The 17295-nt window shown below is 50.4% G+C and overlaps 1 protein-coding gene across 1 annotated transcript in view; it reads left to right on the forward strand.

The window, feature by feature from the left end:
- The window catches only part of Dennd5b (DENN/MADD domain containing 5B), a 160427-nt gene that overhangs the window by 135217 nt on the left and 7915 nt on the right, over window positions 1–17295 (forward strand). The window contains exons 13-18 of the mRNA XM_013505934.1: window positions 341–422; window positions 5344–5472; window positions 8263–8384; window positions 11435–11580; window positions 13932–14050; window positions 15262–15449. Coding sequence (XP_013361388.1) covers window positions 341–422; window positions 5344–5472; window positions 8263–8384; window positions 11435–11580; window positions 13932–14050; window positions 15262–15449 — 786 coding nt within the window. The remainder of the gene's footprint in view (window positions 1–340; window positions 423–5343; window positions 5473–8262; window positions 8385–11434; window positions 11581–13931; window positions 14051–15261; window positions 15450–17295) is intronic.

Genomic DNA, 17295 nt, shown 5'->3' on the forward strand with positions numbered 1-17295 from the left:
GGTGAAGATTCACATACTTAGTAGCTTAATTTAGAGCTATTGCTTAGGTGTGGTTACCTAAGGCTACTAGGGTAACGGGCTGTAAACAGTTGAAGAAAGTGACTCGACCTCATAGGCAGAATTGGCACACATGACATTATTTGCTAAGTAGACTTCTAGAAAAGATTTAAATTCCCCAAGGCAGCCACAGGTCTGGGGCTGCCTCAGTGGGAGGATTTGCCTTGTCGGCTTGAGGCCCGGGGCTGTAGAAGCCCATAAAGTGGCAACTGGGTTTTTCTGTTGCTGTCTCTTAAATTCTTAATGTTTTTTTCTAATACTTTGCTGATGTTTTTCTCCATAGTTGCCCTCGGACCAGAAAGAAGAAGATCCGACTCAGGAGTTATGTTACCAACACTCAGGGTTTCTCTTATCCAAGACATGAGGTGTGTGTTACATAGATTACCATGTGACAGTAACTTTGAAATATTTTATCTTTACCTGAATGTCTTAAAGAATTATAGCTATGTGAGTGTTTTGTTTATGTGTCTTTTAGAAAGCATTTTAATAACTTACCTATGTGCTTTTTTTGCCTGACATTAAACTCGAGGGAAGGTGGCAGCCAAAAAGTTTTAAAACAACTCTAAATTATTCTGTAACTTAAAAAGAAAAAGAAAACTTCCTTAAATACCTGCTGTCTGCAGATAAAGACCAACACAACAACAACAAATAAGGTTGGACGCAGTGGCTCACACCTGTAATCCCAGCACTCAGGAGGCCAAGGCAGGAGGATAGCCAGTTCAAGACCAGCCCGGGCAGCTTAGAGACTTAGTGAGGCTCTGTCTCAAAATAAGAAAATTTTTAAAAGGGCTGAAGATCTACCTCAGTACAAAGGCCCTGGGGGTGGGGGGTCTTCAGCAGGCATTCGGCCATTTAAAATTGGTTTGGTTTGGTTTGGTTTGGTTTGGTTTGGTCTGCTCTGGTCTGGTTTGGTCTGGTTTGGTCTGGTCTGGTTTGGTTTTGAGATAGGATCTCACTTAGTGCAGGCTGGTCTTGAACACCCATATGTAACCCCAGCTGGCCTCGACCTCCTGGCAATCCTGCCTCAGCCTTCCGAGTGCTGAGACTGTGCCATCATGCCAGGCATACAGTAGATTTTTTTGATTGAAGCCAAGATAAAGCTTTCTCCTTTTACACATTTTAGGCACAGTACTTACCCAGCTTTAAGATGTGTGGATGTAGAATGAATGTGGTAAGGTCTGTGCCACTTGGGGCTTGTCTTTATGGTGTGCTTTATTATTAATTATGGATCTGTATTTGATAATTTCCTTGTGCCTCAGTTTTCCTATTTCTAAAATACAGACAGAAACAGTACCTGTCTCATAGGATTGTTGGGAGAATTCAACTCAATCGAGAGGCGATTAAATGAGAGTTAAACTAGTCCATATAAAAAGCTTAAAGGAGTAATGCTAAGAGTTTGCTAAATGTTGGCTGTCAAGTGAATCAGCTTACATATGTATATTTAAAATTCCATCATTCCTAGGTAGATTAAATATAGTTTATGATTTTTTTTGGTACCAGGAATTGGACTCAGGACCTTGTTCTTGCCAGGCAGGCACTGTGCCACTGAGCTACGTCCCCGGCCCCTCGTGCTTCTTCGCATGGCCAGCATAAGTGTGCACAGGGAAGGTCCCAGCTCTCTCCAGGGGAATATAGAGCCTGTGTCTCCAGGGCTTTCACAGTAGCTGTCACCTCGAGGTGGTGATTGTTGAAAGATGTATAGCTGTGACCTCAAGCTAAAGCTTGAAAACCCAGTGAAGAAGTAGTCAGATCACCTAAGAATTCCCTGCTCCTTTCAGTGTGCTGTTGTTTACTTTCACATACTTCGGGTTGATTTGCGGGGGAGCAGAGAGGTGCTGCGTATGCCTGCTCTCTCCACTTTGTGAAAGACAGTGCGCTTGCTGGTTAGGACTTCGGGCTTCGAGGCGCGTGTCTGTAGTCCAGCACGACAGGCTGAGGCAGGACCATCGCTTGAGCCTGGGCAACACAGCAAGACCCTGTCTTCAGAGAAAGGAGGACTGTGGCTCCGTGCTCAGCTCACATGGGCTGTGTTTCAGCTCCGCCACTAACAGCTCGGCAGCGTGGCAAGTGCTGGCACTCTGTTTTCTCACCTACAAAATGGTGACAGTAAAGTACTTCTCAAAACGGGGGTGTAAACAAGTCAGGGCATCTGTGCGTGTGCGGTGCCCAGAGTAGGCCTGGAAGTGTCTGTCTGCGTGCCAGTTCTTACGCACTGCACGAGTTACCTCTGCCTTACCTGTTTCTCTCTCTCTGTGTATTGTATGCTTACACACAAGAGATGCGTTTTTAATCCATGAGTTGGTAAAATCTCTGCTTCCAGCTTAATGCCACAGAAATCCTTCTAGCCTTCTCCCTTTCCTTATGTGCAGTGTCTTTGCCCAGCCCCTTGAAACCTGGCTGTAATCATCTGCCGTGTATTTACTTACCCTGGTGTACAGAGATGGCCCTGTGGGTAAGCGGGCAGGTTGGTTTGGGTGGGGGTTTTGTTGTTCGTGTTTCGTTTGGGTCGGGTTGGGTTTGACTTCTTGGAGACAGGTCTCGCTAAGTGGCCAAGGTAGCCTTGCACTTGCAGTCCTCCTTACGCAGCTTCCCCCCCCGAGGTATGTGCCCCAGTTGTTTTGAGTTGCCGACCCGCTGCTCTGTGAGAAGTACGTCTGCTAACCAGGGCACAGTGTTTGTGTCCAGCTCTGGTGTTCTTTGTCTTTACCCTTTCAGTATTCAATCAGGGAAGTGTTTTTTAAAGCTTTGATTGCTTCTTTCTTCCTCCATTCCCATCAGTGTGGAGGGAGTAGCATAGCTAGGTGCTTCTTGTTAGTTTATATTCTATTTGGGGGTGCTTCCCTATCCTGGTTGAGTTTTTCCTAATTTATGTTCAGGTTGTTGGTGTGTGGCTCTGTGGACTTGACAGAGGCCCAGAGGTGGCGCAGAGAGTTGTCTCCACTGCTGCCTGTGCGCCTCCTCTGGCGTCAGTCCCTCTCCTGATGTCCCCTTGGCCATCTCCTTCAGCAGCAGTGAGCACACTGACCGCCCGTCCCCGGGTTTCCAAGTGTCACTCTCCAATGAAAGGGCCAGGCTCCCTGGACAGGTGATAGTTCCTGGCCAAAGGAGGGCAAACTCAGGAAGCATCCTGGGCGTTTTGTGGTGCCAGGAAATAAGGTTGCGCTTAGAAAAGATAAGCGTTTTCTTGCAAAGTGTTCAGTGAACGAAGTGAGGGGGTGGATACAACTGGCTGTGGAAGTTTAAAGCCGTGGTGGGGCCGAAGGGCAGCCTCTGCTGTCTCCCCAGCCCATGGGGGAGGCCTGCAGCCCTCCTGGCTGCCGAGTGTCCCCTCACCCGCTGTCCCCAGCAGGAGCCGGGCAGAGGCCAGGCTTGGGACACCAGAGTCCTCTGCTCGTGACCATGTGTGGCGGCATTCCCGTGAGACAAGCCTCGGAGATGAGGCGATGGTAGCTGAGCCCCCAGAGTGGTCGCAGAGCGAGCTTTGCTCTCCTCACGCGCGTGGTTGCAGCCACTTCCCTCGTGTGTCTGCGGTGGGTGTGGGGCTGCCCCTCTTGTCGCTCTGACAGTGGGCACCGAGGCTGGTGGCCTCATCCTCACCTTCAGAGAGCAGAGAGGGCAGGAGGAGCCCGAGGACAGAGACTTGTGTGCAGGGCTGGCCTCCTCTGGACACTTGGGACCAGCACAGAAGAGTTTGCAGGGTTTACTACAGCCAGTGGGTCATTCTGGACGTGTTCCCATGTTTTTAAATCAGAGGAAGGAGTGGTGGCCACGGAAGCAGGACTGTTCAGTGATCACCTGACGGCAGCGGTTTCCCAGTTATACCCGCAGGCTTCCCGCACCTGTCTGATCCTCCTTCCCCTTTAGGAGGAAAACGTTTAGGGAAATAAATTCACTTCTACTGGGCATAGCGTGACTTCTCCCTGAACACATGTATGTGCACACATGTGTGTGAGTGGCATTCAGTTGGTGTTTGGCCACATTTTTTTTGTGTGACCACACAATTTTCTAAATCTTGCCAGTTTTTAAGATTATTCACACAGTGTAACTTGGCTTCTCTAATGCCACAGAAATTAAGATTTACTTTTTTCTCTATAACTTCTGGAGCAACTTGAAAACTCATTCAGTAGATTAAAGCTGTGGCAGATTTTCAAACTGCAGAACAGTTATTTTTAATACAAACTTGACTGTTCAGATTGCATCATTACTTGTCTTTTGTTGATATACAGAGCACTTCCTGGTCCTCGTCGTGGCCTAGGAAGTTTGTGTTTGTAATCCCAAAAGGAAAAGGTATTGGAACTCTAGCGAGTTAATTCCAATCTACCACTTCCAGTTCAACCCATGGCGAGAATAAAGACACTAAGGCATATTTGTAGTTGTGGGGAGCCAAGGGTCCTAAGTCCAGCTAGGGTAATGGCTACCTGGAACAAAGGCCTCAACCGGGGCCCAACCTGGGTTTATTAATTCGTGGAGAAAGGAGTGGCTTGAGGATGAGTGACTGTGAGAATGGTGGGAAGTAGGTGAGCGCTGTGAGCTGGGCTAGGTGGGAGACCTGAAATCACCTCTGTGATATGCAGAGAGAAGGATCTGCAGAAAGTGTACTCTGCATAACACGACTGAGGTCGTGTCTAACGTTTGGGGTTGGTGCCTCAGCTCTGATGTGTAATCTTTCATGCCCTGGAAGGTCATAGCCTCTCATCTCAAGGTTCAATCCCAGCTGACACAGCTCCGCATCCCGCCCAGCTCATACGTGTTTTCTGGGAGTTGTGGGAGCGGGGCAACACTGCCCTGTCACCGTGCTTCAAAGGCTACACATCAGCACCTGCTGGACCGATTTGCATTGCTTAAAGCCAGTTGAAGGGACAAGGGAAAGTCCTGGCCAGCTCAGTACACAAAAGTACATGGAAACAGGGCCAGGTTCCGCCAGAATGGAGACAGTTGCTCTTCTTTGGAGAAGGGTTGCCCCTGTGGTCCTCCACAGTTGAGAATCTAGAATAACCAGTTGGCTTATTGAGGCTAAGACAAGGATGTAACAAAGGCTGAAAGACTGAGCGAGTGCTAGGTGCTTGGCCTAGGACGCTGCCTTCGTGTGCACCGTGGAGCGAGTTCTGGTGCGGGACCCCGGCGCAGGTGGGATCTGCCCTTGGAGGATTTATCAGCCTCCTCCCTGTCCAGTGCTTCCTGTAACGTGAAGTGACTGCTCGATCCACACTGTTGACTCCGCGCTAGTTCTCTGCAGCTCTGCCTCGTGCTCGGGATCTACTCCATTCTGCTGTTCCCTTCCCTTAGGCACATTCAGAACATGAGCGAGATCAAGACGGATGTCGGGCGAGCTCGAGCGTGGATTAGGTTGTCTCTGGAAAAGAAGCTTCTGTCTCAGCACCTCAAGCAGCTGCTCTCCAACCAGCCGCTCACCAAGTAAGACTCTGCCCGGAGACTGTTGTGTCTGCGCCTGGTGCTTGGGAAGCACGCAGAGGGCGCGTCTTGTTGCACTGCTGATCTGTGTGCTGCAGCGGCAGCTTGGCCTGCGCGGCACATGTGGCCACCGCTGGGCCGGTGCCCCAGCCCGCGCAGCCCAGGACCACACTGTGCCCTGCGACAGAGCAAAGCCAACTGGACCACAGGACGGGTTGAACTTGTAAACACTTTGTATTGTAAGCCAATAACAATTCCTTTAAAAAGCCAGGCATGGTGGCTGTAATTACACCTGTAATCCCAGCACTCCCGTGGGAGGCTGAGGCAGGAGGATCGTTGTGAGGTCAAGGCCCGCCTGGACTACATAGCAAGACTTTGTCTCAAAAAACCCAGGGGGGAAAAAATCTGGTCTAGCAAAAAAAGGATAGGGCAAAGGTCAGCAGTAGTAAAAAGCCTTACCTGACAATCTTGCCAGTACTTACCCTGGACAGGGTAGAGCCAGGAAAGCAGTCAGGTCAGTGTGAGGTCACCACTCCCTGGATTGGCAATTTCCCTTTGTGGAGAAACCCTTTTGGATGGCACGTGTTTCCAGATGTGTGCAGAGAGGCAGTTTGAAGACCGAGGACTCGGTTCCAGAGCAGAGTTACGTGAGGAGTTCCACCAGGACCTCGGATTTGATGGCCTGTTGGAAGCCTGTGGTGATGCCAGACCATGCACGTGCTAGCCTCGTGATTTTGGATTTGTACATATCACCTTTACACTACATACCCCCCTGGAGCAGTTTAGGAGAAGATTTAAGGTCCAAAGAGTAGGTTTGATTTACCAAAAAAAGCCAGGCATAGTGGCACATTCCTGTCAACCCCAGCACTCTTGGAGGCTGAGGCAGCAGGATGACAAGTGCAAGCCCAGTCTGGGCAACTCAGCAACCTAGCAAGATCCTGTCTCAAAATATATAAAGGGTGAAGGCCAGGGTTGGAGGTATAGCCCAGTATAAAGACCCTGGTTCAATCCCCAACTGCCCCCCTCACAAAGAATGCAGTGTGTCATATTTCCTGGGTACTTAACTTGTTGTTTTCTGTTTTTTGTTTTGTTTTGTTTCGTTTTTGAGACAGAGTCTCACTATGCAGTTCAGACTGGCCTTGAAGTTACTTTGTAAGCCAAGCCGGTCTTGAACTCACAACGATCCTCCTGCCTCGCTCAGCCTTCCGAGTGCAGCCACCATGCCTGGCTCTCTGACTTGTTCTTTTAAATCGTTGTCTCTATCTCTCTCTCTGTCTCTCCCTCCTTTCCCTCCTTACCTTTCTCTCTCCCTCTTTCCTTCCTTCCCTCTTTTTCTGAATAAAAATCATTCATGGGGGCTGGGGATTTAGCTCAGCGGCAAAGCGCCTGCCTGGCAAGCGCAAGGTCATGAGTTTGGTTCCTGGTACCAGAGGAAAAAAAACCAAAACCACAAAAAAAAAAAAAATCATTCATGCTCATTGGGGCAAAAGTACAAAGAAGGAATTGATAACTACTTACAGTCTTGCCACATTAAAAAACAGTACTAAGTATTTCATGTTTTCTTCTCTACTGTCTTCTAGTCATATCTTGTTGGATAAGGTAATACTAGATTTGTGGTTCAGTACCATTCTTTTTCAGCTTAACATTATATCATAAGCTTTCACCATAGAGGATTTTAAACTGTGAAGTCTGCATGTCTCTGTTCCAATATTGCCTTTAATATTTACTATTTGAATAGGCTGGAACAAGATACATAACTTCTCTGTATCTCAGTGGTCATGGAGTCAAGGATTAAACATTTTAATGCTGTGCACTGTGGCACATGCCTGTAATCCAAGCTACTGAGGAGACTGAGGTAGGAGGACCTTGAGCTCAAGATGAGCCTGAGCAACTTAGAGAAACCCTGTCTCAAAAATAAAATAAAAAGGCTGGAGATGTAGTTTAGTGGTAGAACACTTGCCTTCCTGAGGGCCTCTGTATCTCTACTGAGACCCTTGGTTCAGTTCAGGGCAAAAAAAGAGGATAAATATCTTTAATAAACATTTGGAAAAGTGCCTAATGTAAGTACTTAATAAAAGTGAAAGCCAGGTGTGGTGGCACATGCCTATAATCCCAGCACTTGGGAGGCTGAGGCAGGAGGATCTAGGAGGATTGCTTCAAGTTCAAGGCCAGCCTGAACTACATAGCAAGACCCTGTCTGGGCAGAAGAAGAGGCAACAGTATTTTTAGTAATATCTGTGCTATTGTTGAACTCTTTCTAAACTTTATTTTTAACGGCCATACAATATTGTGGCTTTGTTTTTGGCTCGGAGGATCAAATCCAGGACCATGCACGTGCCAGGCGAGTGCCTTACAGTTAACGTGGGGGTGGAAGTGTGTAGGTAGCTCTGTGACACGTCACACCGTCTCACGGCTGCGTGCTGAGAGCAGAATGGACGAGTTGAGGGCACGACGGGCTTAGTCACTGTTGCCGACAGAATGCTTCTCTGGAGTCCTCAGCCCCACAGCTGTGACATAATCTCCCTTACCAGCACTGGTGTCACTTCCACATTTCTTCACGTGTGACAGACAGGGACTCCGCGTCCCTCATGTTTTGCTAGAGGCCGGGTGGGCCTGGGGACGGCGCCCGCGGCTGCGCAGGGCTGGGGGAGGGGCTCAGCTGGCCGTGACTTCGGTGATTGTGTGTTCTTTCAAGGTGAAGTTTCTTCCTGTGCTGGCAGGGCTGCTTCTCTTTACTCCGACATATAAGGCCTAACAGACGCACTGTGTTTTGTGCTCGCCCTGCCCTTCCAGGAAACTGTACAAGCGCTATGCTTTTCTGCGCTGTGAGGAGGAGCGAGAGCAGTTCCTCTACCACCTTCTTTCCCTCAACGCCGTGGACTACTTCTGCTTCACCAGCGTGTTCACCACCATCGGTAAGCCTGGGGCCACTCAGCTGGCCGCCGCAGTGGGGAGTCAGCACCGCTCTCCGGCAGTGGGATGCGCCTGGCACGCTGTGGGCACTGCGGGCCTCTGTATCTCTACTGAGGGTGGCAGCACCTCTCCGGCTGCCGGGGTCCTCTCAGAGGACGCCTCACTGGTGCCCCGGGAGCTGGCCCGAGCCCAGAGTCTGCGGGGAGGCCTGCAGGACCCTTGCGCTCTCTAGCGCCCTCTGCAGTCTACTTCCTCCGTGTGGTGCCGGCCCTGAGGCAGACTGTGGCCAGAAGGATGCAGAGAGGACTGTTTCATTAAACAGTCTAATGCCCCAGACACAGAGAGTCAGAGAATCAGGGAATCCGTGTGACATCGCCACACTTGGCTAACTCACAGACCTCAGGGTCTTACTGGAGGCTGTAGGTCTTTGCTGGGAGGAAGTGCTGCCTGGCAGTGTACTTTTGACAGGGAGCTGCACTGTGGTGTGTATTCTACCCGCCAGTATTCATTCTTCCTGGCAGTGGGTCCCTTCTCTGCCTTGGAGAAGTTTTCCTGTACCACTTAGGAATTGTGTTGAGCGCCAGATGTCAGAAATTTGAAAAGCAGTGCCTTAAACAGCCCAGCACTTTCCTTTCCTTTCTGTAAGAAGGGAGCTCGTGTAAAAGGTGGCCACGTGTGCTGCCACAGACCAGAGCTGTGTCCCCTCCTCCCTAGTGTTCGTCACCTCCGTCCCTCCCCGCAGAGAGGGAGGAGGCAGCCCAAGGAGGAGCGCAGGCTCTGTGCTCAGAAACACACTTTCCTCTGAATGCCAGTCAGCACCACGCACGCCTCACAGGCCTGAATTGTGAAACTGTCACCTGGCAGACAGGTGAAAAGCAGCAGGAGTGGGTACAACAGCGCCTCTGAATTAGGTTGCTGCAGACATAAGAATCTAAAGTAGGATCTGTGCTTCCAGACGAGCAGGTCAGCTCGGGTCCCAGGGCCCCCTCGTGTCTGCCAGTCTCTCCTCCGCATCTTCACCCGGAGGACGCGGGTCCTGCCTGGACGCATCAGTGCTGCTCTTCTTTGTCAGCTGCACAGTAGCTGCTGGGTCCCCTCAGTGCAGAGTGGAGCAGAGCAGAGCTCCGGACAGGCCCTGGCTGCAGCGCCCCTGCTTGCAGGCCGGCGCTGAGGGTTTCCGGCACCAGACGGCCCCACGCCAGCCTCTCTGCCTTCAGCCCAGTCGCCCGATTTGCTGGTGACCAGGCCATCATAGTGTGGCTTTCCCGCTCACATTTCCTTTTCTTTAGCCAAAATAAAAGGACAGAAGGAGAGTACTCGACCAACATAAAGACAGTCGCGTAGAATTGGGAAACGAGCCACGCATCCTGCTCGTTCCCCTTCCCCAGCAGCTCAGACTGAGGCCGTGTCTGGGCAGCATGTCCTGCAGGTGACCTTTGTTCAAGGACAGTTTCTATCGACCCCGTCTTGCAAACCAGTGATGACAAATCCCAAGGGCTCCAACAAAAAAATACTAATTCTACCCTATTTTTTTTTAAAGTGTGTCAGGCATGGTGGCACACACCTGTAACTCCAGCACATGGGAGAGTGAGGCAGGTGGATTGCTGTGAGTTCGAGGCCAGCCTGAGCTACAGTGTGAGTTCAAGGCCAGCCTGAACTGCATAGCAAGACCTTACCTCAAAAAATAAAAAACAAAAAAAGGGTAACCTGGGTGCAGTGGCATGTATGTGCCTGTAATCCCAGCATTTGGGAGGCTGAGGCAGAAAGATTGCAAGTTTGAGTCCCACCTGGGGCACGGGGGTGGGAGGGAGACTGGGAGACCGATGGACAAAAATATGCTAATGTATCTGAGCCACCTACTTTTCAGAGAGAAGGGACCTGTGCAGGCTACCTGGCCTCCACAGAAAGTGGGACAGTGCCATCTAGTGGTGGCCTTTGGAAGAGCCCTGAGAAGGAAAGGCTTCAGGACCACACCTCGGTAGCCTCCCAAACTGTAGTTCAGGGTTCATGGGGAGTCTGGAATGGCCATGCCTTTGTTATCCTCAGCATTTCACACTGGACCATGAATCTGAGAAGGGAAAGCTCTAAAGTGAGTACTTTAAAAGCATTCCTCAAGAGAATCAGCCACGGAGTCTAGCCAAGAAGTCATCTGCCCCCATTTTCATATGAAACCAAATCAGGAACCATGTTCATTCATACTTATTTTGGGGGGGTTTGTTGTTGTTACTGCTGTTTGATACAGGGTCTCGCTATGTAGCATAGGGTAGCTTTGAACTCAGTATGCAGCCCATGCTGGCTTTGAACTGGGGGCAATCCTCCTGCCTCAGCCTCCCAAGTACTAGGATTATAGGTGTGCACCACCACGCCCAGCTTCATGCTCAGTTTTGTTTCAAAATTAATTTTAAAACCCAAGCAGGAGCCAGGCATGGTAGTACACTCCTGTAATGCCAGCACTGTCGGGGGCCAGGGCAGGCAGATCAGATTCAAGGCCAGCCTGGACAACTTAGAGACCCTGTGTCAAGATTTGAAGGAGGGGAGTGGGGATGTAGCTTAGCGGTGGAGCACCCTGGGTTGGAGCCCCAGCACTGGGCTGGGAAGCCTCGGGTGCAGCCTGCCTAGCTCAGGCAAGGCCTGGGGTCAGTGCTCAGCTCCACCAGAAACCAACAGTTGAAGTAGTGGCAGCGCTGCACAGTCAGTGCGCGTGTCCTCGGGCGTCTTCTGCTGTGCCGGAGGCTGTTGCTGTGTAGTAAGTGGTGGTTACGTCACCGTGGTGGTAGATTCCCCTTACATGCGTGAGGTGGATAGTCGTGAATGCCACCACATATGTACAAGGACTTAGGGTTTACAACCTGACCTCCGCGTTCTAGGCTGGAAGAGTTACGACCTCATTTCTCTGTGCAGTGTAAGTGCACCTTAAAAGCTAGATGGCGCTGCTCATTCCTGATGCACATCTGTAACCTTAGCACTCAGGAAGCAGAGGCAGGACGATCAGAAGCGCCATGCCAGGGAAGTTTACTGTAATTTTTCATTAATTTCCACATTTTGCTTGCAGTGATCCCATACAGGTCCGTAATCATACCGATTAAGAAACTGAGCAATGCAATCATCACCTCGAACCCTTGGATCTGTGTGTCGGGAGAGCTGGGAGACACAGGGGTGATGCAGATCCCCAAGAATCTCCTGGAGATGGCTTTCGAGGTGGGTCCGCAGCGCACTCCTAGCAGGAGCACTGAGCGCTCAGGTTCTGGTTCGCCGTCTCGTTGCCCATTTTCCCCGGGGCAGGACAGTGTGTGACCGCGTGCTTCTTGTCTGCAGCAGCTCGTGCCGCTTGTTACTGCTGTGTGGTTGTCAGTCACTGCTGAGCTCTGTTTCCCTGCTGCCCTGGGCCTAGGCTGCCGGGGTCTGGTCCCTGAGCGCAGGCCCGGCCGGCAGGGCACGGGAGCACCGCTCAGTCTCCCCACAGCCGCTCTTCTCCGCCTGTGTCTGCGTGGCCTTTGGCAAGGACCAGAGAGGCCAGCGTCACGCTTGTACCTCTGCGCCACATGGTGACATTTACAGAGAGACATTGTAAAGACGCCTGCCGTGTGGCAGCTGGATGCCAGGTGCTTGGTTACTTTTCTCTCGTTGCTGGGACAAAATACCTGGCACCCAAAATTAAGGAAGGAAAGGTTTATTTCGCTTACAGTTTGTGGAGGTTTCAGTCCATACTTGGCTGGTTACAAGGCAGAATGGCACATGGCAGAGGGCTACAGCTCATGGTGGCAGAACACAGCAAAAGCAACAAACATAAAAGGGAGGAATGGCCGCAAGCAGCCTCTTCCTCTCCCTTACATATGCAAACTGTCCACCCCAGGGCGGGTGTAGCTCTCACACCCATAATCAGTCAAACTCTAAAAGCCTGCCCCATGGCCGCATGAGGCTTTGCGGGCGGACACCCAGACACAAACCATAACTCCAGGTCTCAACTAGTAGATTATTCTCGTGCTTTTGAGCACATACTCAGTTTAATCCTGCTATACGGGAAGAATTTAGAAGGGAAGTAGTCCTACCTGAATGTCCTATTCTTATGATCTTTGGGCTCTAGGAGTTGGAGGCCAGTAGTTCTTTGTCCTCCTGTGTGGTGTGTAGTGGGCTCACAGCTATCTATACATGAAATCTTTTTTTTTTTGTACTGGGAATCAAACTCAGGACCTCATGCTTGCCAGGCAGGTGTTGTGCCACTGAGCATGTATATCCCTAGCCCATGAAAGATTTTAAAACCCTTGGATTTTCTTTACCTACAAATGATGGAATCTAAACCACCTTGTAAGACCCATCTTGCAATTTCCAAACACTCACACGTCAGCCTACTCCTTTTCCATCTCTGCTGCCTTAGTAAATCAAGTTGCCGTCTTCTTTCAGCTGGGTCACCACGGTTTCTTATGAAGAAGCCACATTCTCCAGGCACATGGCACATGCCTGTAATCCTAGTATTAGGGAGGCTGAGGCAAGAAGATCATGAGTTCAAAGCCAGTCTGAGCTGCATAGCAAAACCATCTGAGAAGACCAAAGCAGTCCAGGCGTGAGGTACATACCTATAATCCCAGCACTCTGAGAGGCTGAGGCAGTTTCAGCTAGCTGCAATCAACCACAGTCCAAACAAATTAAATGAAAAATTCCAGAAATAACACCTAAGTTTATTTGATTTGGGCTTTTTTGTTTTGGTTTGGTTTTGGTTGTACGCGCTACTGGGGATCAAACCCAGGGCCTTGCGTGTGCTAGGCAAGTGCTGTACCATTAAGCTGGGTCTCTTGTTAAAAATAGAAAAACACAGAATAAAGAAAAGGTGTTTGTACACAACAGAGCACTACTGTGCCGTAAAGAAGGACAATATTTGACTGGTTTTTACAAAAATGGTGCACTTTGAGACCATAGTGTTAAGTGAAATAAATCAGACACAAAGCTTAAATATCATACTGTTTCTCCTACATGAGAAACTCGAAGTGTAAAGAAAGAGCGAGAGAGAGCGAGTAGGAAATAGAGAGATGGATCTTTTGCAGATACAAATGAGAGGGAAAGGGAAGTACAGGAGGTAAAAACAATTAAGATGTATTATGCACACGTATGAATTTTTTTAAAAAATAGAGAAACTTTTTTTTGTGAGGCAGGGTCTTGCCATATAGTGCAGGCTGGCCTTGCACTCACAGCGTGGCCAGGCTGGCCTCAAACTTCTGGCACTCCTGCTGCCGCCACAACCCCCAGACCTGGAAGGACGGGTCTGCCCCACGCCTGGCGTCCTTGGGTGGGGCCGGCGTTTTGCCCGCCTCTCTGTGAGTCCCTGTGGACAACACCCTCTCCCCTCTAGACGCCCATGCTGGTCGCCAGGCCGCGGAGCCGTCCCTTCCCAGCGATCCTGCCTCCTCTCAGCCCAGCCCCTCTGCAGGCAGCGGTGTCCCAAGCCTCCCGTCCCGTGCTGGGGCTCCGAGCCGGGCGTGCGTGGGCGTGTTTGCCGCGGTGAGCCCCGCAGCGCGGCGGGCGGGGTGCTGAGTGCCCTGTGCTCCTGCCTGCAGTGTCAGAACCTGGGCAAGCTCACCACCGTGCAGATCGGGCACGACAACTCGGGGCTGCTGGCCAAGTGGCTGGTGGACTGCGTCATGGTCAGAAACGGGATCACGGGACACACGTACAGGTGAGGAGGGCCCGGAGAAGGGAGGGGCCCGTCATTTTCTTTCTAAAGTTTTGCCACTGGCTTCTGAATTTAGTCTGTTTGGATTTTATTTCATTTTGTTTAAATGATGTAAAGTTGTCTCCAAAAATATTTTTTAGAAAAAAAGCCAAGCATGCAGATACATGCCTGTAATCCCAGCACTCGGGGAGGCAGAAACAGGAGGATCACACGTTGGGACCCAGCCTAGGCAGTTTGGAAACTTAACAAGACCGTGTCTTAAAACTTTAAAAGGGCTGGGATGTAGTTCAGTGTGAAGAAAGCCCTGGGTTCAATCCCCCGTACCACCAAAAAAAAATAAAAAAACACACCCCACAAGATGCACTTGCCACCAGCGCTTAGCCCGCAGGTGCTGCAGAAGAGCTCCGTAACTGGGAATTGGAGGGACCTTACAGCGCTCCTTTCTCCCTGCTGGGGATTGAACCCAGGGCCTTCACACCGAGTTTGAGAGCGGGTCTGAATTGCCCAGGGTGGGTTCAAACCTGGAGTCCTCCTGCCCCGGTGGCCCAGAGTGCTGGGGTTGCAGGCGCCCCATGGCACCCAGCTTCACATGCTTCTGCTGAGAGGAGAAGCTGGGAGGCCCTGGTCACACTGCACTGTGCCGGGCGGGGACAGCCCGCTCCTTCCTCCTGCGCCTTCGTCCTCACCTTCATTCCTACTTTGAAAATACTCTTTCGAAAACTAGCCAGAGTTTTAATTGTAGACTAGGTATAAAAGAAATACTGGGTTCCCAGCAACACAAACAACGAATAAAGGACACTGAAAGAATCACTTTAGTTTGGGGATGGGGCCCTCCTGTGAGGCTGGCCCTCATGTGGACAGTCACTGGCTGTAAACCCTCAGCTGCAGCAAAAGCAAAGCGCAAGGCAGCGCTTCAGGCAGCAAAAGCAAAGCGCAAGGCAGGTCTGATCAAATATGGTGTCTGATACGTTCTGCTCTATTTTTGTTTCTGGTTTTTTTGGTACTGGGAATTGAACTCAGGACCTTGCGCTTGCCAGGCAGGCGTTTATGCCACTGGTTCTGCTCTATTTTTCTGCATTTGTAAAGTGTTCCTAGTAAGTGAACAGCTCACAGGACTGAAGGTAAAGAGGCTTCACCCACGGGAGCACTGCCGACCCCTGGTTAAAGTCCATGCCGAGTGGCTGGTGACCGGGGCGCCTCCTGTCCTCCCGCAGGTTCCCGTGCGGGCGCTGGCTGGGGAAGGGCGTGGACGACGGGAGCCTGGAGAGGATTCTCATCGGGGAGCTGATGGCGCCCGCGGTGGAGGAAGACCTGGGGCGGCAGTGTCGGACCCCGCCCCAGCAGAAGTCACCCACGGCGGCACGGAGGCTGAGCATCACCTCCCTGACCGGGAAGGCTGCACGTGAGTAGCTGGCTGTCCCGGCTCCCAGCTGCCTCCCATGCTGGGAGCACAGTGCATTTGTGAGTGTGAGGAGGGATAGAAACGGCAGGGTACGGGCATGATGGCATGGACCTGGGGTCCCAGCTACTGGGAAGGCTGAGGCAGGAGGGTCGCAAGTTCCAGGCCAGCCTGCCTGGGCAGCCTAGCCAAGCTGTGTCTTGAGATAAAAAGGACTGGGGGTGTAGCTACCATTCCTGAGACCCTCCGTTCAATCCCCAACACTTCCAAAAGCAAAAAGGAGGAAGCTGAGGAAAATGAATTTGGGAAAAAGGACCTTAAAAGGGGGTAGGCCGGGCATGGGGACATGCACCTCTGATCCTATCATGCAGGGACTCTGAGGCAGGAGGATGGTGAGCGAGATCCCAGCTGCACAGGCAGCTTAGTGACACAGCGAGACCCTGTGTCAAAATAAAATTAAAGATCTGGGGACGTGGCTTAGTGTGAAAGCCCTGGGTTCAGTCCGCAGTCCCACGTGCAGAGATAAATAATAAGAAATAAAGGGTGTGTGTAGCTCAGTGGCGGGGCACGTGCTGAGCATGCACAGGACCTGGGTTTGCTCCCAAGCTCCAAAACCATTTTTAATTGATTTAATTCTGTTAAAAAGTGGATTTTGCTCTGGCCAGTCAGATTGTTGTGTCTTCTGAGTCAGCCTAGTTTCAGGGAATAGGCCTGTTTTTGAGAGACGGTTACCCCCACCCCATTTTCGCTTGTACTTTCTTTCCTTGCTCAATAAACAGAAAATTTTAACCCAAGACTTAGAAATGCATAACTGGATATTTTCTCACATATTTTCTCTCTTCTGGGAGATAATTGAAAAGAAGTTTTAAATCCATTTCAAACCACTACTCACCGGTGCACGGCTCCTCTGGGACAAATACGCTCATTGAACAACTGGCTTCAGCTCCCGTGACTCGGTCGTTAGGTGAATTGGTCTACAGGTGTGCACAGTACTCAGAAGGAGAAATAGTCACAGGGAACTCCAGCACGATGACCTTGCTTTTATGTGCATAATCGTACATGCAGTATGGTAACGTGTAACAGAACGCAAAGCTGCAGTACAGCGCTGTGTGTACAGTCGGCAAAGTTACGGTGCTGTGCTGTAGAAGCCGCCGTCAGGCCACTCTGCCACTCACATTCCTACCTCCTAACCCAGGTGCGGGTCAGAGGTCTGAACAGTCGTTAAGCAGGTCGTTAAATAAGGAGTATCTGTAAAAGTTTTTTTCTTTTTAAAGACAAGGTCTTGCTATGCAGTTCTAGCTGGCTTTGAACCCCTAAATAGCTAAAGCTCCCTTGAACTTGAATTGATCTTCCTGCCTCAGCCTCCCCAGTGCTGGGATTACAGGTGTGCACCACCATACCTGGCTGTAAAAATTTTCAAAATAAAGTTGATATTTGAAAGAGAAAAGAAAGACAAAACAAACCTGCTGGATAAAGAAACTACTAGGAGCTGAAGAGGCCAGCAGTATCAATCTTGAATCATAGACATCTGCATTTCAACAGTTTTACCTAAAACACTGTTTTATCAAAGAAATCCTCCAGCAGTGTAAATTCAGAATTCTCAAACAGTATGCTGTGTACTTTTTCCTTTATGCTACCGTAAGGAAATCAGATGGGATCATCTGCCACTACACAGAAACACTTTAGCTGGGTGTGATGGCAGTGCCTATGATCCCAGCTACTCAGGAAGCTGAGGCAGGAGGACTCAAAGTTCGAGGCCAACCTGGGCAATATAGTGAGATGCTGTTTCAAAATAAAAGTTTTAAGGCCAGGGGTATAGCTCAGTGGTGCTGTGCTTGCCCAGCAAGCG

Source organism: Chinchilla lanigera, unplaced genomic scaffold (genome assembly GCF_000276665.1).
Source record: "Chinchilla lanigera isolate Chin_1 unplaced genomic scaffold, ChiLan1.0 scaffold00104, whole genome shotgun sequence".
NCBI classification, from domain to species: domain Eukaryota; kingdom Metazoa; phylum Chordata; class Mammalia; order Rodentia; family Chinchillidae; genus Chinchilla; species Chinchilla lanigera.